The following is a 23893-nucleotide window of genomic DNA, read 5'->3' as shown; positions in this document are numbered from 1 at the left end:
TTACATTTCTAGTGGTTATTGACCCAGTCTGTACACTCTTATAGATTCTGCTTCCGTTCTGTTTTTACATTTCTAGTGGTTATTGACCCAGTCTGTACACTCTCTTATGGATTCTGCTTCCGTTCTGTTTTTACATTTCTAGTGGTTATTGACCCAGTCTGTACACTCTTATAGATTCTGCTTCCGTTCTGTTTTTACATTTCTAGTGGTTATTGACCCAGTCTGTTCACTCTTATGGATTCTGCTTCCGTTCTGTTTTTACATTTCTAGTGGTTATTGACCCAGTCTGTACACTCTTATAGATTCTGCTTATGTTCTGTTTTTACATTTCTAGTGGTTATTGACCCAGTCTGTACACTCTTATAGATTCTGCTTCCGTTCTGTTTTTACATTTCTAGTGGTTATTGACCCAGTCTGTACACTCTCTTATGGATTCTGCTTCCGTTCTGTTTTTACATTTCTAGTGGTTATTGACCCAGTCTGTACACTCTTATAGATTCTGCTTCCGTTCTGTTTTTACATTTCTAGTGGTTATTGACCCAGTCTGTTCACTCTTATGGATTCTGCTTCCGTTCTGTTTTTACATTTCTAGTGGTTATTGACCCAGTCTGTACACTCTTATAGATTCTGCTTATGTTCTGTTTTTACATTTCTAGTGGTTATTGACCCAGTCTGTACACTCTTATAGATTCTGCTTCCGTTCTGTTTTTACATTTCTAGTGGTTATTGACCCAGTCTGTACACTCTTATGGATTCTGCTTCCGTTCTGTTTTTACATTTCTAGTGGTTATTGACCCAGTCTGTACACTCTTATGGATTCTGCTTCCGTTCTGTTTTTACATTTCTAGTGGTTATTGACCCAGTCTGTACACTCTTATAGATTCTGCTTCCGTTCTGTTTTTACATTTCTAGTGGTTATTGACCCAGTCTGTACACTCTCTTATAGATTCTGCTTCCGTTCTGTTTTTACATTTCTAGTGGTTATTGACCCAGTCTGTACACTCTTATAGATTCTGCTTCCGTTCTGTTTTTACATTTCTAGTGGTTATTGACCCAGTCTGTACACTCTCTTATAGATTCTGCTTCCGTTCTGTTTTTACATTTCTAGTGGTTATTGACCCAGTCTGTACACTCTTATAGATTCTGCTTCCGTTCTGTTTTTACATTTCTAGTGGTTATTGACCCAGTCTGTACACTCTTATAGATTCTGCTTCCGTTCTGTTTTTACATTTCTAGTGGTTATTGACCCAGTCTGTACACTCTCTTATAGATTCTGCTTCCGTTCTGTTTTTACATTTCTAGTGGTTATTGACCCAGTCTGTACACTCTTATAGATTCTGCTTCCGTTCTGTTTTTTCATTTCTAGTGGTTATTGACCCAGTCTGTACACTCTTATAGATTCTGCTTCCGTTCTGTTTTTACATTTCTAGTGGTTATTGACCCAGTCTGTACACTCTCTTATGGATTCTGCTTCCGTTCTGTTTTTACATTTCTAGTGGTTATTGACCCAGTCTGTACACTCTTATAGATTCTGCTTCCGTTCTGTTTTTACATTTCTAGTGGTTATTGACCCAGTCTGTACACTCTCTTATAGATTCTGCTTCCATTCTGTTTTTACATTTCTAGTGGTTATTGACCCAGTCTGTACACTCTTATAGATTCTGCTTCCGTTCTGTTTTTACATTTCTAGTGGTTATTGACCCAGTCTGTACACTCTCTTATAGATTCTGCTTCCGTTCTGTTTTTACATTTCTAGTGGTTATTGACCCAGTCTGTACACTCTTATGGATTCTGCTTCCGTTCTGTTTTTACATTTCTAGTGGTTATTGACCCAGTCTGTACACTCTTATGGATTCTGCTTCCGTTCTGTTTTTACATTTCTAGTGGTTATTGACCCAGTCTGTACACTCTTATGGATTCTGCTTCCGTTCTGTTTTTACATTTCTAGTGGTTATTGACCCAGTCTGTACACTCTTATAGATTCTGCTTCCGTTCTGTTTTTACATTTCTAGTGGTTATTGACCCAGTCTGTACACTCTTATGGATTCTGCTTCCGTTCTGTTTTTACATTTCTAGTGGTTATTGACCCAGTCTGTACACTCTTATAGATTCTGCTTCCGTTCTGTTTTTACATTTCTAGTGGTTATTGACCCAGTCTGTACACTCTCTTATAGATTCTGCTTCCGTTCTGTTTTTACATTTCTAGTGGTTATTGACCCAGTCTGTACACTCTTATAGATTCTGCTTCCGTTCTGTTTTTACATTTCTAGTGGTTATTGACCCAGTCTGTACACTCTCTTATAGATTCTGCTTCCGTTCTGTTTTTACATTTCTAGTGGTTATTGACCCAGTCTGTACACTCTTATAGATTCTGCTTCCGTTCTGTTTTTTCATTTCTAGTGGTTATTGACCCAGTCTGTACACTCTTATAGATTCTGCTTCCGTTCTGTTTTTACATTTCTAGTGGTTATTGACCCAGTCTGTACACTCTCTTATGGATTCTGCTTCCGTTCTGTTTTTACATTTCTAGTGGTTATTGACCCAGTCTGTACACTCTTATAGATTCTGCTTCCGTTCTGTTTTTACATTTCTAGTGGTTATTGACCCAGTCTGTACACTCTCTTATAGATTCTGCTTCCATTCTGTTTTTACATTTCTAGTGGTTATTGACCCAGTCTGTACACTCTTATAGATTCTGCTTCCGTTCTGTTTTTACATTTCTAGTGGTTATTGACCCAGTCTGTACACTCTCTTATAGATTCTGCTTCCGTTCTGTTTTTACATTTCTAGTGGTTATTGACCCAGTCTGTACACTCTTATGGATTCTGCTTCCGTTCTGTTTTTACATTTCTAGTGGTTATTGACCCAGTCTGTACACTCTTATGGATTCTGCTTCCGTTCTGTTTTTACATTTCTAGTGGTTATTGACCCAGTCTGTACACTCTTATAGATTCTGCTTCCGTTCTGTTTTTACATTTCTAGTGGTTATTGACCCAGTCTGTACACTCTTATGGATTCTGCTTATGTTCTGTTTTTACATTTCTAGTGGTTATTGACCCAGTCTGTACACTCTTATGGATTCTGCTTCCGTTCTGTTTTTACATTTCTAGTGGTTATTGACCCAGTCTGTACACTCTTATAGATTCTGCTTCCGTTCTGTTTTTACATTTCTAGTGGTTATTGACCCAGTCTGTACACTCTCTTATGGATTCTGCTTCCGTTCTGTTTTTACATTTCTAGTGGTTATTGACCCAGTCTGTACACTCTTATAGATTCTGCTTCCGTTCTGTTTTTACATTTCTAGTGGTTATTGACCCAGTCTGTTCACTCTTATGGATTCTGCTTCCGTTCTGTTTTTACATTTCTAGTGGTTATTGACCCAGTCTGTACACTCTCTTATGGATTCTGCTTCCGTTCTGTTTTTACATTTCTAGTGGTTATTGACCCAGTCTGTACACTCTTATAGATTCTGCTTCCGTTCTGTTTTTACATTTCTAGTGGTTATTGACCCAGTCTGTACACTCTCTTATAGATTCTGCTTCCATTCTGTTTTTACATTTCTAGTGGTTATTGACCCAGTCTGTACACTCTTATAGATTCTGCTTCCGTTCTGTTTTTACATTTCTAGTGGTTATTGACCCAGTCTGTACACTCTCTTATAGATTCTGCTTCCGTTCTGTTTTTACATTTCTAGTGGTTATTGACCCAGTCTGTACACTCTTATGGATTCTGCTTCCGTTCTGTTTTTACATTTCTAGTGGTTATTGACCCAGTCTGTACACTCTTATGGATTCTGCTTCCGTTCTGTTTTTACATTTCTAGTGGTTATTGACCCAGTCTGTACACTCTTATAGATTCTGCTTCCGTTCTGTTTTTACATTTCTAGTGGTTATTGACCCAGTCTGTACACTCTTATGGATTCTGCTTATGTTCTGTTTTTACATTTCTAGTGGTTATTGACCCAGTCTGTACACTCTTATGGATTCTGCTTCCGTTCTGTTTTTACATTTCTAGTGGTTATTGACCCAGTCTGTACACTCTTATAGATTCTGCTTCCGTTCTGTTTTTACATTTCTAGTGGTTATTGACCCAGTCTGTACACTCTCTTATGGATTCTGCTTCCGTTCTGTTTTTACATTTCTAGTGGTTATTGACCCAGTCTGTACACTCTTATAGATTCTGCTTCCGTTCTGTTTTTACATTTCTAGTGGTTATTGACCCAGTCTGTTCACTCTTATGGATTCTGCTTCCGTTCTGTTTTTACATTTCTAGTGGTTATTGACCCAGTCTGTACACTCTTATAGATTCTGCTTATGTTCTGTTTTTACATTTCTAGTGGTTATTGACCCAGTCTGTACACTCTTATAGATTCTGCTTCCGTTCTGTTTTTACATTTCTAGTGGTTATTGACCCAGTCTGTACACTCTCTTATGGATTCTGCTTCCGTTCTGTTTTTACATTTCTAGTGGTTATTGACCCAGTCTGTACACTCTTATAGATTCTGCTTCCGTTCTGTTTTTACATTTCTAGTGGTTATTGACCCAGTCTGTTCACTCTTATGGATTCTGCTTCCGTTCTGTTTTTACATTTCTAGTGGTTATTGACCCAGTCTGTACACTCTTATAGATTCTGCTTATGTTCTGTTTTTACATTTCTAGTGGTTATTGACCCAGTCTGTACACTCTTATAGATTCTGCTTCCGTTCTGTTTTTACATTTCTAGTGGTTATTGACCCAGTCTGTACACTCTTATGGATTCTGCTTCCGTTCTGTTTTTACATTTCTAGTGGTTATTGACCCAGTCTGTACACTCTTATGGATTCTGCTTCCGTTCTGTTTTTACATTTCTAGTGGTTATTGACCCAGTCTGTACACTCTTATAGATTCTGCTTCCGTTCTGTTTTTACATTTCTAGTGGTTATTGACCCAGTCTGTACACTCTCTTATAGATTCTGCTTCCGTTCTGTTTTTACATTTCTAGTGGTTATTGACCCAGTCTGTACACTCTTATAGATTCTGCTTCCGTTCTGTTTTTACATTTCTAGTGGTTATTGACCCAGTCTGTACACTCTCTTATAGATTCTGCTTCCGTTCTGTTTTTACATTTCTAGTGGTTATTGACCCAGTCTGTACACTCTTATAGATTCTGCTTCCGTTCTGTTTTTACATTTCTAGTGGTTATTGACCCAGTCTGTACACTCTTATAGATTCTGCTTCCGTTCTGTTTTTACATTTCTAGTGGTTATTGACCCAGTCTGTACACTCTCTTATGGATTCTGCTTCCGTTCTGTTTTTACATTTCTAGTGGTTATTGACCCAGTCTGTACACTCTTATAGATTCTGCTTCCGTTCTGTTTTTACATTTCTAGTGGTTATTGACCCAGTCTGTACACTCTCTTATAGATTCTGCTTCCATTCTGTTTTTACATTTCTAGTGGTTATTGACCCAGTCTGTACACTCTTATAGATTCTGCTTCCGTTCTGTTTTTACATTTCTAGTGGTTATTGACCCAGTCTGTACACTCTCTTATAGATTCTGCTTCCGTTCTGTTTTTACATTTCTAGTGGTTATTGACCCAGTCTGTACACTCTTATGGATTCTGCTTCCGTTCTGTTTTTACATTTCTAGTGGTTATTGACCCAGTCTGTACACTCTTATGGATTCTGCTTCCGTTCTGTTTTTACATTTCTAGTGGTTATTGACCCAGTCTGTACACTCTTATAGATTCTGCTTCCGTTCTGTTTTTACATTTCTAGTGGTTATTGACCCAGTCTGTACACTCTTATGGATTCTGCTTATGTTCTGTTTTTACATTTCTAGTGGTTATTGACCCAGTCTGTACACTCTTATGGATTCTGCTTCCGTTCTGTTTTTACATTTCTAGTGGTTATTGACCCAGTCTGTACACTCTCTTATGGATTCTGCTTCCGTTCTGTTTTTACATTTCTAGTGGTTATTGACCCAGTCTGTACACTCTTATAGATTCTGCTTCCGTTCTGTTTTTACATTTCTAGTGGTTATTGACCCAGTCTGTTCACTCTTATGGATTCTGCTTCCGTTCTGTTTTTACATTTCTAGTGGTTATTGACCCAGTCTGTACACTCTTATAGATTCTGCTTATGTTCTGTTTTTACATTTCTAGTGGTTATTGACCCAGTCTGTACACTCTTATAGATTCTGCTTCCGTTCTGTTTTTACATTTCTAGTGGTTATTGACCCAGTCTGTACACTCTCTTATGGATTCTGCTTCCGTTCTGTTTTTACATTTCTAGTGGTTATTGACCCAGTCTGTACACTCTTATAGATTCTGCTTCCGTTCTGTTTTTACATTTCTAGTGGTTATTGACCCAGTCTGTTCACTCTTATGGATTCTGCTTCCGTTCTGTTTTTACATTTCTAGTGGTTATTGACCCAGTCTGTACACTCTTATAGATTCTGCTTATGTTCTGTTTTTACATTTCTAGTGGTTATTGACCCAGTCTGTACACTCTTATAGATTCTGCTTCCGTTCTGTTTTTACATTTCTAGTGGTTATTGACCCAGTCTGTACACTCTCTTATGGATTCTGCTTCCGTTCTGTTTTTACATTTCTAGTGGTTATTGACCCAGTCTGTACACTCTTATAGATTCTGCTTCCGTTCTGTTTTTACATTTCTAGTGGTTATTGACCCAGTCTGTTCACTCTTATGGATTCTGCTTCCGTTCTGTTTTTACATTTCTAGTGGTTATTGACCCAGTCTGTACACTCTTATAGATTCTGCTTATGTTCTGTTTTTACATTTCTAGTGGTTATTGACCCAGTCTGTACACTCTTATAGATTCTGCTTCCGTTCTGTTTTTACATTTCTAGTGGTTATTGACCCAGTCTGTACACTCTCTTATGGATTCTGCTTCCGTTCTGTTTTTACATTTCTAGTGGTTATTGACCCAGTCTGTACACTCTTATAGATTCTGCTTCCGTTCTGTTTTTACATTTCTAGTGGTTATTGACCCAGTCTGTTCACTCTTATGGATTCTGCTTCCGTTCTGTTTTTACATTTCTAGTGGTTATTGACCCAGTCTGTACACTCTTATAGATTCTGCTTATGTTCTGTTTTTACATTTCTAGTGGTTATTGACCCAGTCTGTACACTCTTATAGATTCTGCTTCCGTTCTGTTTTTACATTTCTAGTGGTTATTGACCCAGTCTGTACACTCTTATGGATTCTGCTTCCGTTCTGTTTTTACATTTCTAGTGGTTATTGACCCAGTCTGTACACTCTTATAGATTCTGCTTCCGTTCTGTTTTTACATTTCTAGTGGTTATTGACCCAGTCTGTACACTCTCTTATGGATTCTGCTTATGTTCTGTTTTTACATTTCTAGTGGTTATTGACCCAGTCTGTACACTCTTATGGATTCTGCTTCCGTTCTGTTTTTACATTTCTAGTGGTTATTGACCCAGTCTGTACACTCTTATAGATTCTGCTTCCGTTCTGTTTTTACATTTCTAGTGGTTATTGACCCAGTCTGTTCACTCTTATGGATTCTGCTTCCGTTCTGTTTTTACATTTCTAGTGGTTATTGACCCAGTCTGTACACTCTTATAGATTCTGCTTATGTTCTGTTTTTACATTTCTAGTGGTTATTGACCCAGTCTGTACACTCTTATAGATTCTGCTTCCGTTCTGTTTTTACATTTCTAGTGGTTATTGACCCAGTCTGTACACTCTCTTATGGATTCTGCTTCCGTTCTGTTTTTACATTTCTAGTGGTTATTGACCCAGTCTGTACACTCTTATAGATTCTGCTTCCGTTCTGTTTTTACATTTCTAGTGGTTATTGACCCAGTCTGTTCACTCTTATGGATTCTGCTTCCGTTCTGTTTTTACATTTCTAGTGGTTATTGACCCAGTCTGTACACTCTTATAGATTCTGCTTATGTTCTGTTTTTACATTTCTAGTGGTTATTGACCCAGTCTGTACACTCTTATAGATTCTGCTTCCGTTCTGTTTTTACATTTCTAGTGGTTATTGACCCAGTCTGTACACTCTTATGGATTCTGCTTCCGTTCTGTTTTTACATTTCTAGTGGTTATTGACCCAGTCTGTACACTCTTATGGATTCTGCTTCCGTTCTGTTTTTACATTTCTAGTGGTTATTGACCCAGTCTGTACACTCTTATAGATTCTGCTTCCGTTCTGTTTTTACATTTCTAGTGGTTATTGACCCAGTCTGTACACTCTCTTATGGATTCTGCTTATGTTCTGTTTTTACATTTCTAGTGGTTATTGACCCAGTCTGTACACTCTTATGGATTCTGCTTCCGTTCTGTTTTTACATTTCTAGTGGTTATTGACCCAGTCTGTACACTCTTATAGATTCTGCTTCCGTTCTGTTTTTACATTTCTAGTGGTTATTGACCCAGTCTGTACACTCTTATAGATTCTGCTTCCGTTCTGTTTTTACATTTCTAGTGGTTATTGACCCAGTCTGTACACTCTTATGGATTCTGCTTCCGTTCTGTTTTTACATTTCTAGTGGTTATTGACCCAGTCTGTACACTCTTATGGATTCTGCTTCCGTTCTGTTTTTACATTTCTAGTGGTTGACCCAGTCTGTACACTCTTATAGATTCTGCTTCCGTTCTGTTTTTACATTTCTAGTGGTTATTGACCCAGTCTGTACACTCTTATGGATTCTGCTTATGTTCTGTTTTTACATTTCTAGTGGTTATTGACCCAGTCTGTACACTCTTATATATTCTGCTTCTGTTCTGTTTTTACATTTCTAGTGGTTATTGACCCAGTCTGTACACTCTCTTATAGATTCTGCTTCCGTTCTGTTTTTACATTTCTAGTGGTTATTGACCCAGTCTGTACACTCTTATGGATTCTGCTTCCGTTCTGTTTTTACATTTCTAGTGGTTATTGACCCAGTCTGTACACTCTTATAGATTCTGCTTCCGTTCTGTTTTTAAATTTCTAGTGGTTATTGACCCAGTCTGTACACTCTTATAGATTCTGCTTCCGTTCTGTTTTTACATTTCTAGTGGTTATTGACCCAGTCTGTACACTCTTATGGATTCTGCTTCCGTTCTGTTTTTATATTTCTAGTGGTTATTGACCCAGTCTGTACACTCTTATAGATTCTGCTTCCGTTCTGTTTTTACATTTCTAGTGGTTATTGACCCAGTCTGTACACTCTTATAGATTCTGCTTCCGTTCTGTTTTTACATTTCTAGTGGTTATTGACCCAGTCTGTACACTCTCTTATGGATTCTGCTTCCGTTCTGTTTTTACATTTCTAGTGGTTATTGACCCAGTCTGTTCACTCTTATGGATTCTGCTTCCGTTCTGTTTTTACATTTCTAGTGGTTATTGACCCAGTCTGTACACTCTTATAGATTCTGCTTATGTTCTGTTTTTACATTTCTAGTGGTTATTGACCCAGTCTGTACACTCTTATAGATTCTGCTTCCGTTCTGTTTTTACATTTCTAGTGGTTATTGACCCAGTCTGTACACTCTCTTATGGATTCTGCTTCCGTTCTGTTTTTACATTTCTAGTGGTTATTGACCCAGTCTGTACACTCTTATAGATTCTGCTTCCGTTCTGTTTTTACATTTCTAGTGGTTATTGACCCAGTCTGTTCACTCTTATGGATTCTGCTTCCGTTCTGTTTTTACATTTCTAGTGGTTATTGACGCAGTCTGTACACTCTTATAGATTCTGCTTATGTTCTGTTTTTACATTTCTAGTGGTTATTGACCCAGTCTGTACACTCTTATAGATTCTGCTTCCGTTCTGTTTTTACATTTCTAGTGGTTATTGACCCAGTCTGTACACTCTTATGGATTCTGCTTCCGTTCTGTTTTTACATTTCTAGTGGTTATTGACCCAGTCTGTACACTCTTATAGATTCTGCTTCCGTTCTGTTTTTACATTTCTAGTGGTTATTGACCCAGTCTGTACACTCTCTTATGGATTCTGCTTATGTTCTGTTTTTACATTTCTAGTGGTTATTGACCCAGTCTGTACACTCTTATGGATTCTGCTTCCGTTCTGTTTTTACATTTCTAGTGGTTATTGACCCAGTCTGTACACTCTTATAGATTCTGCTTCCGTTCTGTTTTTACATTTCTAGTGGTTATTGACCCAGTCTGTACACTCTTATAGATTCTGCTTCCGTTCTGTTTTTACATTTCTAGTGGTTATTGACCCAGTCTGTACACTCTTATAGATTCTGCTTCCGTTCTGTTTTTACATTTCTAGTGGTTATTGACCCAGTCTGTACACTCTTATGGATTCTGCTTCCGTTCTGTTTTTACATTTCTAGTGGTTGACCCAGTCTGTACACTCTTATAGATTCTGCTTCCGTTCTGTTTTTACATTTCTAGTGGTTATTGACCCAGTCTGTACACTCTTATGGATTCTGCTTATGTTCTGTTTTTACATTTCTAGTGGTTATTGACCCAGTCTGTACACTCTTATATATTCTGCTTCTGTTCTGTTTTTACATTTCTAGTGGTTATTGACCCAGTCTGTACACTCTCTTATAGATTCTGCTTCCGTTCTGTTTTTACATTTCTAGTGGTTATTGACCCAGTCTGTACACTCTTATGGATTCTGCTTCCGTTCTGTTTTTACATTTCTAGTGGTTATTGACCCAGTCTGTACACTCTTATAGATTCTGCTTCCGTTCTGTTTTTAAATTTCTAGTGGTTATTGACCCAGTCTGTACACTCTTATAGATTCTGCTTCCGTTCTGTTTTTACATTTCTAGTGGTTATTGACCCAGTCTGTACACTCTTATGGATTCTGCTTCCGTTCTGTTTTTATATTTCTAGTGGTTATTGACCCAGTCTGTACACTCTTATAGATTCTGCTTCCGTTCTGTTTTTACATTTCTAGTGGTTATTGACCCAGTCTGTACACTCTTATAGATTCTGCTTCCGTTCTGTTTTTACATTTCTAGTGGTTATTGACCCAGTCTGTACACTCTTATGGATTCTGCTTCCGTTCTGTTTTTACATTTCTAGTGGTTATTGACCCAGTCTGTACACTCTTATAGATTCTGCTTCTGTTCTGTTTTTACATTTCTAGTGGTTATTGACCCAGTCTGTACACTCTCTTATGGATTCTGCTTCCGTTCTGTTTTTACATTTCTTGTGGTTATTGACCCAGTCTGTACACTCTTATAGATTCTGCTTATGTTCTGTTTTTACATTTCTAGTGGTTATTGACCCAGTCTGTACACTCTTATGGATTCTGCTTCCGTTCTGTTTTTACATTTCTAGTGGTTATTGACCCAGTCTGTACACTCTCTTATAGATTCTGCTTATGTTCTGTTTTTACATTTCTAGTGGTTATTGACCCAGTCTGTACACTCTTATAGATTCTGCTTCTGTTCTGTTTTTACATTTCTAGTGGTTATTGACCCAGTCTGTACACTCTTATAGATTCTGCTTCCGTTCTGTTTTTACATTTCTAGTGGTTATTGACCCAGTCTGTACACTCTTATAGATTCTGCTTCCGTTCTGTTTTTACATTTCTAGTGGTTATTGACCCAGTCTGTACACTCTTATAGATTCTGCTTCCGTTCTGTTTTTACATTTCTAGTGGTTATTGACCCAGTCTGTACACTCTCTTATGGATTCTGCTTATGTTCTGTTTTTACATTTCTAGTGGTTATTGACCCAGTCTGTACACTCTCTTATGGATTCTGCTTATGTTCTGTTTTTACATTTCTAGTGGTTATTGACCCAGTCTGTACACTCTTATAGATTCTGCTTCCGTTCTGTTTTTACATTTCTAGTGGTTATTGACCCAGTCTGTACACTCTTATAGATTCTGTTTCCGGTCTGTTTTTACATTTCTAGTGGTTATTGACCCAGTCTGTACACTCTCTTATAGATTCTGCTTCCGTTCTGTTTTTACATTTCTAGTGGTTATTGACCCAGTCTGTACACTCTTATAGATTCTGCTTCCGTTCTGTTTTTACATTTCTAGTGGTTATTGACCCAGTCTGTACACACTCTTATAGATTCTGCTTCCGTTCTGTTTTTACATTTCTAGTGGTTATTGACCCAGTCTGTACACTCTCTTATAGATTCTGCTTCCGTTCTGTTTTTAAATTTCTAGTGGTTATTGACCCAGTCTGTACACTCTTATAGATTCTGCTTCCGTTCTGTTTTTACATTTCTAGTGGTTATTGACCCAGTCTGTACACTCTTATAGATTCTGCTTCCATTCTGTTTTTACATTTCTAGTGGTTATTGACCCAGTCTGTACACTCTTATATTTTCTGCTTCCGTTCTGTTTTTACATTTCTAGTGGTTATTGACCCAGTCTGTACACTCTTATGGATTCTGCTTATGTTCTGTTTTTACATTTCTAGTGGTTATTGACCCAGTCTGTACACTCTTATAGATTCTGCTTCCGTTCTGTTTTTACATTTCTAGTGGTTATTGACCCAGTCTGTACACTCTTATAGATTCTGCTTCCGTTCTGTTTTTACATTTCTAGTGGTTATTGACCCAGTCTGTACACTCTTATAGATTCTGCTTCCGTTCTGTTTTTACATTTCTAGTGGTTATTGACCCAGTCTGTACACTCTTATGGATTCTGCTTCCGTTCTGTTTTTACATTTCTAGTGGTTATTGACCCAGTCTGTACACTCTTATAGATTCTGCTTCTGTTCTGTTTTTACATTTCTAGTGGTTATTGACCCAGTCTGTACACTCTCTTATGGATTCTGCTTCCGTTCTGTTTTTACATTTCTTGTGGTTATTGACCCAGTCTGTACACTCTTATAGATTCTGCTTATGTTCTGTTTTTACATTTCTAGTGGTTATTGACCCAGTCTGTACACTCTTATGGATTCTGCTTCCGTTCTGTTTTTACATTTCTAGTGGTTATTGACCCAGTCTGTACACTCTCTTATAGATTCTGCTTATGTTCTGTTTTTACATTTCTAGTGGTTATTGACCCAGTCTGTACACTCTTATAGATTCTGCTTCTGTTCTGTTTTTACATTTCTAGTGGTTATTGACCCAGTCTGTACACTCTTATAGATTCTGCTTCCGTTCTGTTTTTACATTTCTAGTGGTTATTGACCCAGTCTGTACACTCTTATAGATTCTGCTTCCGTTCTGTTTTTACATTTCTAGTGGTTATTGACCCAGTCTGTACACTCTTATAGATTCTGCTTCCGTTCTGTTTTTACATTTCTAGTGGTTATTGACCCAGTCTGTACACTCTCTTATGGATTCTGCTTATGTTCTGTTTTTACATTTCTAGTGGTTATTGACCCAGTCTGTACACTCTCTTATGGATTCTGCTTATGTTCTGTTTTTACATTTCTAGTGGTTATTGACCCAGTCTGTACACTCTTATAGATTCTGCTTCCGTTCTGTTTTTACATTTCTAGTGGTTATTGACCCAGTCTGTACACTCTTATAGATTCTGTTTCCGGTCTGTTTTTACATTTCTAGTGGTTATTGACCCAGTCTGTACACTCTCTTATAGATTCTGCTTCCGTTCTGTTTTTACATTTCTAGTGGTTATTGACCCAGTCTGTACACTCTTATAGATTCTGCTTCCGTTCTGTTTTTACATTTCTAGTGGTTATTGACCCAGTCTGTACACACTCTTATAGATTCTGCTTCCGTTCTGTTTTTACATTTCTAGTGGTTATTGACCCAGTCTGTACACTCTCTTATAGATTCTGCTTCCGTTCTGTTTTTAAATTTCTAGTGGTTATTGACCCAGTCTGTACACTCTTATAGATTCTGCTTCCGTTCTGTTTTTACATTTCTAGTGGTTATTGACCCAGTCTGTACACTCTTATAGATTCTGCTTCCATTCTGTTTTTACATTTCTAGTGGTTATTGACCCAGTCTGTACACTCTTATATTTTCTGCTTCCGTTCTGTTTTTACATTTCTAGTGGTTATTGACCCAGTCTGTACACTCTTATGGATTCTGCTTATGTTCTGTTTTTACATTTCTAGTGGTTATTGACCCAGTCTGTACACTCTTATAGATTCTGCTTCCGTTCTGTTTTTACATTTCTAGTGGTTATTGACCCAGTCTGTACACTCTTATAGATTCTGCTTCCGTTCTGTTTTTACATTTCTAGTGGTTATTGACCCAGTCTGTACACTCTTATAGATTCTGCTTCTGTTCTGTTTTTACATTTCTAGTGGTTATTGACCCAGTCTGTACACTCTCTTATAGATTCTGCTTCCGTTCTGTTTTTACATTTCTAGTGGTTATTGACCCAGTCTGTACACTCTTTTGGATTCTGCTTCCGTTCTGTTTTTACATTTCTAGTGGTTATTGACCCAGTCTGTACACTCTCTTATAGATTCTGCTTCCGTTCTGTTTTTACATTTCTAGTGGTTATTGACCCAGTCTGTACACTCTTATAGATTCTGCTTCCGTTCTGTTTTTACATTTCTAGTGGTTATTGACCCAGTCTGTACACTCTTATAGATTCTGCTTCTGTTCTGTTTTTACATTTCTAGTGGTTATTGACCCAGTCTGTACACTCTTATAGATTCTGCTTCCGTTCTGTTTTTACATTTCTAGTGGTTATTGACCCAGTCTGTACACTCTTATGGATTCTGCTTCCGTTCTGTTTTTACATTTCTAGTGGTTATTGACCCAGTCTGTACACTCTCTTATGGATTCTGCTTCCGTTCTGTTTTTACATTTCTAGTGGTTATTGACCCAGTCTGTACACTCTTATAGATTCTGCTTCCGTTCTGTTTTTACATTTCTAGTGGTTATTGACCCAGTCTGTACACTCTCTTATGGATTCTGCTTCCGTTCTGTTTTTACATTTCTAGTGGTTATTGACCCAGTCTGTACACTCTTATAGATTCTGCTTCCGTTATGTTTTTACATTTCTAGTGGTTATTGACCCAGTCTGTACACTCTCTTATAGATTCTGCTTCCGTTCTGTTTTTACATTTCTAGTGGTTATTGACCCAGTCTGTACACTCTTATGGATTCTGCTTCCGTTCTGTTTTTACATTTCTAGTGGTTATTGACCCAGTCTGTACACTCTTATAGATTCTGCTTATGTTCTGTTTTTACATTTCTAGTGGTTATTGACCCAGTCTGTACACTCTTATAGATTCTGCTTCCGTTCTGTTTTTACATTTCTAGTGGTTATTGACCCAGTCTGTACACTCTTATAGATTCTGCTTCCGTTCTGTTTTTACATTTCTAGTGGTTATTGACCCAGTCTGTACACTCTCTTATGGATTCTGCTTCCGTTCTGTTTTTACATGTCCAGTGGTTAACTCTTTGTTTATCCAGCTCTGTCCATTCACCTGAGCTCAGCCTTTATTCTGCTTACACATGTCTTATTCATTAGCCCTATGTTTTCTGTCTGAATATGTCTGGGAGGTCATTCTAGATACTTGTAAATCAAACAGTCATGAATTTTTCACCTGCAGTAATGTTCCAACATCTCGTGGAAAGCCTTCCCAGGAAGAGTGGAGGATGTTATAGCAGCAAAGGGGGGACCAACTCCATATTAATGCCCATGGTTTTCGAATGAGATGTTCAACGACCAGGTATCCACATACTTTTGGTCATGTAGTGTATTTCAGGATGTTGTGTATCCCTGGAAATAATCAGAATTCGGGTATGGGGTAAGTTTAGCATGGATCCGCCTCGGGGGTAAGTGTGTGATGTCCTGTGACATCGGGGCATGGTGCTGGTAGGTCAAAGTTTAATTCATGGAATGCAGGTGTGCTATATCATATATCTTAAATGTAGGGCTACATTCAGATATAGATCTCTGTTCAAAATCACTTACCGTTCCATTTCTTGACCAGTTGTCTGGGACAAGTATGTTGTTTCAGTGTGCAAGGTCTCTGCATTTTGAGGCTACTAAGCCCATGAAATCAGTCTGAAATGATTGACATGTTCATCAAGCTCAGACTCCATGTCATCAGATAAGACCTCGTGTGCCTCTGCTACTCTATCCTCTCCTTCACATGTTAGTTTTATTTTTTGTCATTGTGCCTCTTCAGTGTCATTCCGTCTATTTTGTCATCCCTTGCTGCTGCTCAAGGGGACTTATTCTCTTATGTCACTAAATCGGCTGCTCTCTCAAGAACCTCAAGGGTGGCTAAACCCCTGCTTGTTTTACTTTTGTATACAGAGGGCCTGATGCACTGTAACAAAAAGTTAATATGCATGACACATTGCAAAACTACTATGCATAAAACTCATTAGGGATGCACAATATATCGGTGAGCTCGGAATCGGACGGTATTAATTTAGCGCCGATGTCAAAGCTGACGTGCCTATACCTACATAACATGATGTAATGATGCCACGAAAAATATGATAATCTTGGTTGTGAATGAAACGACTGAACAATGAAACAGCACAGCAAGTAAGTGAAAGAAATAGGTTTTGTTTGTTTTACTGGTAATGGGAACATATGTAAATGCCAACAAAATAACTTTTTGGTGTGTGTGTTTCAACTATTTAACTACTACAATGCTTAAAATGACTCAAATGTTTTAAATTGGTTATCGGTGTCAAGTTCTTTGGCAAGGAAAATATCGGTATCGGCCAAAAATGTCATATCGGTGCATCCCAAACACTGACCAAATGTAGTCATTGGTGGCCATTGGCTCAACTTACCCCAAGGCAAACATTCTGACTGTATTAGCCCACACAGCTACAAGGATGCACTTTCATGCTAAGTTTAGCACCTCATTTTGTAGCTTGAGAACCCAACTGATGTACAAAACAATCGTAAAACGATCTACTTTGGTTTAGACACAAGCATCAAGAAACACATTTATCTGACTTTGAGACAATCTATTTTTTATTTTACTTAACTTACTTACCATTTTTTCCATGTGGATGTTTCCTTCACAGACTCTATGAAATGATGCCCTCTTTCTAGATATTTGGTCACATGATTCATTTTGTGTACGGTTTCCTAGAAGTAAGGGGTGGCTCAACTTACCCCACTCCCCTACCAATAAATGAGGTCATCTTTTTGTACTTTTCTGCAACCTAGACACTTCCACTGGAGTAGTTCCAACTGACCGTTTTGGTCGTGACACATTTGTTCTCTTGAAAGAATGTACAAGTAAAAACAAATAGCACACATTTACTGTGAAGTTTACAGTGTAATAAAATGCTCATCTGGAATAGTTCATTTATTATTATAACTTCAAACAAAAATAATCTCTACAAAAACTATTCAAATAATGTCATATTATATTGATACTTTTCTTTTTTTCTCTTCTTTCAGACTGATAAGTTTAAATTCTGTTTTACTCCTGAATACTGTGTGAAGATAAAATCTTGCTAAACTGTGGCGACTCATTCCTATAACAACCATTATAGTGACTAAAATCTTAATATTGATAACCCTCTGGATATTGTAATAATGATGTATAATCTCAGCGTCTGTCGGTGGGCACATAACATACAATAACAACTGAAGAAGATGAAATAAAAAAAATGTCAAAGGTGAAAACAAGTCTGTAATTTTGAGTCGAAGATGTGAAACCTGGTTTACAGTATATTCTACATAGACCTCAGCAGCAAATCTGCTCCCAGCCCAGCCCTCCCCAAGTCTAGCCAAACACACTCCCCGTCTGTCTGTCTGGAGCAGTAAGTGCAGGGTCTCGAGAAGAGGGGCACATTAATTCAATGAATTAAGACAAAGGAAATGTACTTGTGTTACATCAGCAATTCCTCCCTTTTCTTCATAGTGAACAGTAGTGATTTAAAGTGTTAAACGAACAGTCGTTTGCTCGTTTAATAATAATTATGCTTTTTGGTATGAAATCGAGATTCCTCCAGCTCAAGATTAAAGGGAGAGAGACGGGGGGTTTGGTTGTATGATTTTCCTCCACCTTCCTCTGTTCTCTCTGAAGTCATTCTCTTGTTTTACTCTCACACGTTCCCCGAGTCAGTGAGGTGTGTGTGTGTGGGTGGATGTGTATTTGCAGACCTTTCCCAACCTAACCTCCTCTAAGGATCCACACACACAACAGTTCCCCCTGTGTTTGAGGGGGCAGCAGGTGACTCAGTGTGCAGTTAAAGTGGCCAGAAGGTGGGGTAGCAGGACACAGAGCAGTAGGGGGGCGAGGAGGTGGGGGGTACAGGCCGTGTTGCAGGCCTTGTCCCCCTCGCAGCGTGACTGTTGGCACAGCATGCCCTTAAACTCTGGGGGACAGATACACTTCTGGTTCTGGGAGCACGTCCCGCCGTTCTGACATAGGAGCAGTTCTTCGTCACACACGTTGGCTGTGAGAGAGAGAGAGAGGGGGAGGGAGAAGCAGAAAGAGGTGAATGAAGTGATCGAGACGGTGAGGATGGAGGTAGAGTAGGTGTAGATGAGGGAGAGAAGAGGATGAAAGCGAGAGAGGAGGTTGAGGAAGGTGATTGAAGGGATCGAGACGGTGAGGATGGAGGTAGAGAAGGTGTAGATGAGGGAGAGAAGAGGATGAAAGCGAGAGAGGAGGTTGAGGAAGGTGATTGAAGGGATTGAGACGGTGAGGATGGAGGGAGAGAAGGTGTAGATGAGGTAGAGAGAGAGAAGAGGATGAAAGCGAGAGAGGTTGAGGAAGGTGATTGAAGGGATACAGGAAAGAGAGGGAGATATAGTGGCAAAACAACAAGGTTCCATGTAAGATAAAAGGAGGATGGGGGAGTAAAGAGCAAAGAGAATAAAGAGAGGAGTAAAATAGGAGAGAGAGATCGGGGGAAGATGAGAAGAGGAGTATTGCCACAGAAATAACAAGATGGGGAAGAGAGATGAAGGGAGCAATGAAAGTATATCGATAGAGAGAGGGGGGGAAGAAATAAGAAAATATGAATTATCCTAGCCTCGAGCTCAGCAACGAATAACACCTACCTTTTCTGACATCTTTTTCCCTGTTCTTTTGGAGCAGGCACTTTCTCTGAATCAGAGTAATGTCTCTATTTTTGTTCAGAAGTCTCTTATACATTTCTTAGTTGTCTGTAAATCATAGGCTGAATGAAAAAGGGGTGGGAAATAACATGCAGGTAGTTTTTATACTGTACAAGATATTTGGCCTAAAACACACAGTGTGTGTTTACAAGAGAGAGTGTGTGTGTGTGTGTGTGTGTGTGTGTGTGTGTGTCACAGCGTGTGTGCATGCATCATGTGTGTGCATGTGCGGGGGTGTGATGTAAAGACCTGTGAAGATTTGTAGGGCATGATGACAAAAGTATGCTCAAAGCTTTTATGTTCTGGAGCTCTCTGTGTATCATGCATGTTTATGTTACCGAAAACCTTTTTACTCTCTCACCTTAATCTAATATGGGATCCACTGTGCTCTACTGATTGACCCAATTGGCTAACTAACAAACTGCAGTAAGGAGGGATTCCAAAGCCAGCCTCAGAGAGAAAAGGAGGCTGGGGCTGTATGTGTTTGAGACTGGCCCTGACTCTATGGGATATGATAGGGGGAAGGAGGGTTAAGGTGTTACACACACACACACACAACCCCCCCCCCCCCCCCCCCCCCCCCCCCCACACACACACATATCTACACCCCACACACACACACACAGCCAAGTGCATATCTCCCCCTCCCCCTGTATACTCACAGTAACAGCCTTGTTTCCAGTAGTACCCAGGGAAACAGTCATCACACTTGGGCCCCGTAGCGCCGTCTTTACACTGGCAGAAGCCTGTTCCATTACACCGGTCATGGACAGAACCCATCTGGTTACAGTTACACTCTGGGGATCGAGGGGGATAGAGGGGGGGAGAGGGGGATAGAGGGATAGAGGAAGAGGGGGATAGAGGGGGATAGAGGGGTAGAGGGGGATGGAGGAAGAGGGGGATAGAGGGAGAGGGGGAGGGGGGTAGAGGGAGAGGGGGATAGAGGGGGATAGGGAGAGAGGAATGGAGAAAGAGATGGAGGGAGGGAGCGAGGAAGGCATGTTAGAAAATATATTTATTTTTAAGTTAATTTGGTGTATGTGTGCATGTGTAAAACTCTCTCTCCTGTATTGATTCAATGCCAGTCTCTGTGTGCCAGTAGCCTGGCAGGTGAGCTAAGGGGGCCCTCATTTGTGCTGACTCCAAGGCCTGGACCTGCCCCCACTGTGACAGTTATCCTCCCGACTTTCCTTGTGCCCCCCTTCTACCCTCCTCCAGCTCTCCTCCTACCTTCTTCCCACCCTCCTGCTACCCTCCTCCAGCCCCCCACCTCTCACCTGCAGATGGACTACATCAACACTAGTCAGCTCCACAGAGCATCCAGGAGTAATAATAGTCTGATCTACATTCAGCTCCACAGAGAATCCAGGAGGATTAATAGTCTGATCTACATTCAGCTCCACAGAGAATCCAGGAGGAATAATAGTCTGATCACAGTGAGTCAGTGTTTTTACTGTCTATCTGTTTAGCAGTTTTTTTTGGCAGTTTGTTTGGAGATGCTGATCTCTAAACTGTATTTCTGATCAATGACGTCTTGGTGGATCAACATTTCGTACTGTTTGTGTAACACACAATGCCTAATGATTATTCTGCAATAAATACACACACACACACACACATTGTGACTGACCGATGCAGACACCCTCGTCGTCTAGTTCGGCGGACGCGTTTCTGAAGTATCCCAGTCTGCAGTGTTGGCAGTTCTGTCCTCTGGTATTGTGCTTGCAGCTGACGCACGTCACGATGTTCAGATAGTCTATGTAGCTGCAGCGGTTAGAGTGGCCGTAGCACTCACAGTCTGGGAACAGAGAGGAGAGTTAGTGGTCGTAGCACTCACAGTCTGGGAACAGAGAGGAGAGTTAGTGGTCGTAGCACTCACAGTCTGGGAACAGAGAGGATAGTTAGAGTGGCCGTAGCACTCACAGTCTGGGAACAGAGAGGAGAGTTAGTGGCCGTAGCACTCACAGCCCAGTCTGGGAACAGAGAGGGTAGTTAGAGTGGTCGTAGCACTCACAGTCTGGCAACAGAGAGGAGAGTTAGTGGCCGTAGCACTCACAGTCCAGTCTGGGAACAGAGAGGGTAGTTAGAGTGGTCGTAGCACTCACAGTCCAGTCTGGGAACAGAGAGGAGAGTTAGTGGCCGTAGCACTCACAGTCCAGTCTGGGAACAGAGAGGATAGTTAGAGTGGTCGTAGCACTCACAGTCTGGGAACAGAGAGGAGAGTTAGTGGCCGTAGCACTCACAGTCCAGTCTGGGAACAGAGAGGGTAGTTAGTGGCCGTAGCACTCACAGTCTGGGAACAGAGAGGATAGTTAGTGGTCGTAGCACTCACAGTCTGGGAACAGAGAGGAGAGTTAGTGGTCGTAGCACTCACAGTCTGGGAACAGAGAGGATAGTTAGAGTGGCCGTAGCACTCACAGTCTGGGAACAGAGAGGAGAGTTAGTGGCCGTAGCACTCACAGTCCAGTCTGGGAACAGAGAGGAGAGTTAGAGTGGTCGTAGCACTCACAGTCCAGTCTGGGAACAGAGAGGAGAGTTAGTGGCCGTAGCACTCACAGTCCAGTCTGGGAACAGAGAGGATAGTTAGAGTGGTCGTAGCACTCACAGTCTGGGAACAGAGAGGATAGTTAGAGTGGTCGTAGCACTCACAGTCTGGGAACAGAGAGGATAGTTAGTGGTCGTAGCACTCAGTCTGGGAACAGAGAGGATAGTTAGTGGTCGTAGCACTCACAGTCTGGGAACAGAGAGGAGAGTTAGTGGTCGTAGCACTCACAGTCTGGGAACAGAGAGGATAGTTAGAGTGGTCGTAGCACTCACAGTCTGGGAACAGAGAGGAGAGTTAGTGGACGTAGCACTCACAGTCTGGGAACAGAGAGGATAGTTAGAGTGGTCGTAGCACTCACAGTCTGGGAACAGAGAGGAGAGTTAGTGGTCGTAGCACTCACAGTCTGGGAACAGAGAGGAGAGTTAGTGGCCGTAGCACTCACAGTCTGGGAACAGAGAGGATAGTTAGTGGCCGTAGCACTCACAGTCTGGGAACAGAGAGGATAGTTAGTGGTCGTAGCACTCGCAGTCTGGGAACAGAGAGGAGAGTTGTGGTGATGAACAGTGGGACATAGGACAGATGTAGGTTCAGTACATGGCCAGACAGCAGGCCACAGAGACTGGGGGAATGAAGTTTCTAGGGTTTTCTGTATTGCATGTGTTGTAGCGTTTTGGTTTGTATGCTGACTTCACTAAATGAATGGACAGTATTATTACATAATGAGCCATAGAGATGGTTGTGGTATGGTGGAGACATGGCATACAGTAAGTTGGAGATGTTAGAGGATGGTTAGGACCAAAGAACGCTAGAGAATGATCCCATTGAGAAACGGTCTCTGGACCACCAGAATTGTTTGAAATCACATCCAGTCGTCGTGGCCCTTATTGTAAGAAACAGTTACAGTAGCTTTAGGTGTATGAATGATTTGGGAACGCTGCAAATATCGTGCCCTGCGTTTGTCCATCTGCGAGTCAAAAGGCATCCTCATCGATTCATTATCTTAGTGTCTGACTCACAACTTGTTAAAGACAGACTTCAGATAACTTCAGATAACTCCCCCCCCCCACCAGTCTATACTGGTGTGTGTGTGTGTGTGTGTGTGTGTGTGTGTGTGTGTGTGTGTGTATTTCGTGGGGAGGTTGTCCTGTGTGTTTGCCTGTTTGTGTTATGCCTGTGTATATTTGTGCCTGTTTTGTGCAAACATGCACACGTGTGTGTGTGTGTGTGTGTATGCTGGCCGTGTGTGTGTTGTGGTCAGGGATTTGTTTGTGTTTTAATGCAGGGAAGATTAGAGGCCTGGTGTAAGAAGATCCTCATTCCTGACACAACTTCTACCTCCCATTATACAGTAGGTCTTCATCTATTCTCTATCGATCTGATGCTTATATAGTGTCTATACTGCATCCCAAATGGCACCCTATTCCCTATGTAGTGGACTACTTTTGACCAGGGCTCATAGGACTGTAGGGTATAGGGTGCCATTTGGAACAGAAGCTATACCTGCTTGTACATATGATACTGTCTGTTCTATATTCCTCAATCTGTGCAGTCCACAGGGTGACTTCCTTCAACTAAGTTGAATTTAATATGGTAAACCAGGAAGCTAAAAACCCATGTCATAATCACCTGGTTTTATTAATGTATTTACAGACCAAATCTCAATGTAGCGCGTCCCCAACCAAAGTGTGTGTGTGTGAGTGAGTGAATCCTTCCTGTGATATTCTTTGGTGAGGTTTGTACATAATTAAGCTTTTATTAAGCTTCAGAAGTCGGCTGCAACGTGTGTGTGTGTGTGCGCTACGAGGCATCGCTGTCCTCTAAAGAGGAGTTTACTAAGCATGTTTATGCAAATACACATTTAAATGCACATTAAAAAGTCTAAGTTTAGCTGTTTAATCAGCCGTCAAATTATTATTTTATTATTGTTTGGTTGATGACGCCGCTGAAATATTTATGGGCTGTTTTGAGAGGGGAGAACCGCCGGTGAGAAGAGTCACATAAAATACACACACACACACACACACACAGGCACACACACACACACACACAGGCACACACACACACACACACATAAAATGCTTCTCTCAGCTATAAAACAAAGGTTAGGGGAGAAACGTTACACGGTAATTATATATAACTGCCCAATTACTCCACAGACGGCAGAGAGAGAGAGCACCGGGACATAGTTCCACAGACGGCAGAGAGAGAGAGCACCGGGACATAGTTCCACAGACGGCAGAGAGAGAGAGCACCGGGACATAGTTCCACAGACGGCAGAGAGAGAGAGCACCGGGACATAGTTCCACAGACGGCAGAGAGAGAGAGCACCGGGACATAGTTCCACAGACGGTAGAGAGAGAGAGCACCGGGACATAGTTCCACAGATGGCAGAGAGAGAGAGC

At 40.5% G+C, this 23893-nt stretch overlaps 1 protein-coding gene across 9 annotated transcripts in view; it reads right to left on the bottom strand.

Annotated features, from left to right (window-relative positions):
- Positions 1-17167: 17167 nt before the first annotated feature.
- Positions 17168-23893, bottom strand: part of ntng2b (netrin g2b) — a 184649-nt gene continuing 177923 nt past the window's right edge. For 8 of the 9 annotated variants that reach the window (XM_090233914.1, XM_090233910.1, XM_090233913.1 and 5 more), the window contains 3 exons: positions 20577-20744; positions 19609-19743; positions 17168-18279 (listed from right to left, as the gene is read on the bottom strand). In XM_090233914.1, the coding sequence (XP_090090040.1) occupies positions 18059-18279; positions 19609-19743; positions 20577-20744 (524 nt within the window). In that variant the 3' untranslated portion in view covers positions 17168-18058. Of the gene's footprint in view, positions 18280-19608; positions 19744-20576; positions 21368-23893 lie in introns of those variants that run through there. The other variant, XM_090233916.1, reaches the window with a different exon arrangement.

This window comes from Oncorhynchus mykiss, chromosome 5 (genome assembly GCF_057628025.1).
Source record: "Oncorhynchus mykiss isolate SJ-2025 chromosome 5, ASM5762802v1, whole genome shotgun sequence".
Classification (NCBI taxonomy): domain Eukaryota; kingdom Metazoa; phylum Chordata; class Actinopteri; order Salmoniformes; family Salmonidae; genus Oncorhynchus; species Oncorhynchus mykiss.
The sequence above is the reverse complement of the archived record's forward strand: the minus strand, read 5'-3'. Positions and strand labels throughout refer to the sequence as shown.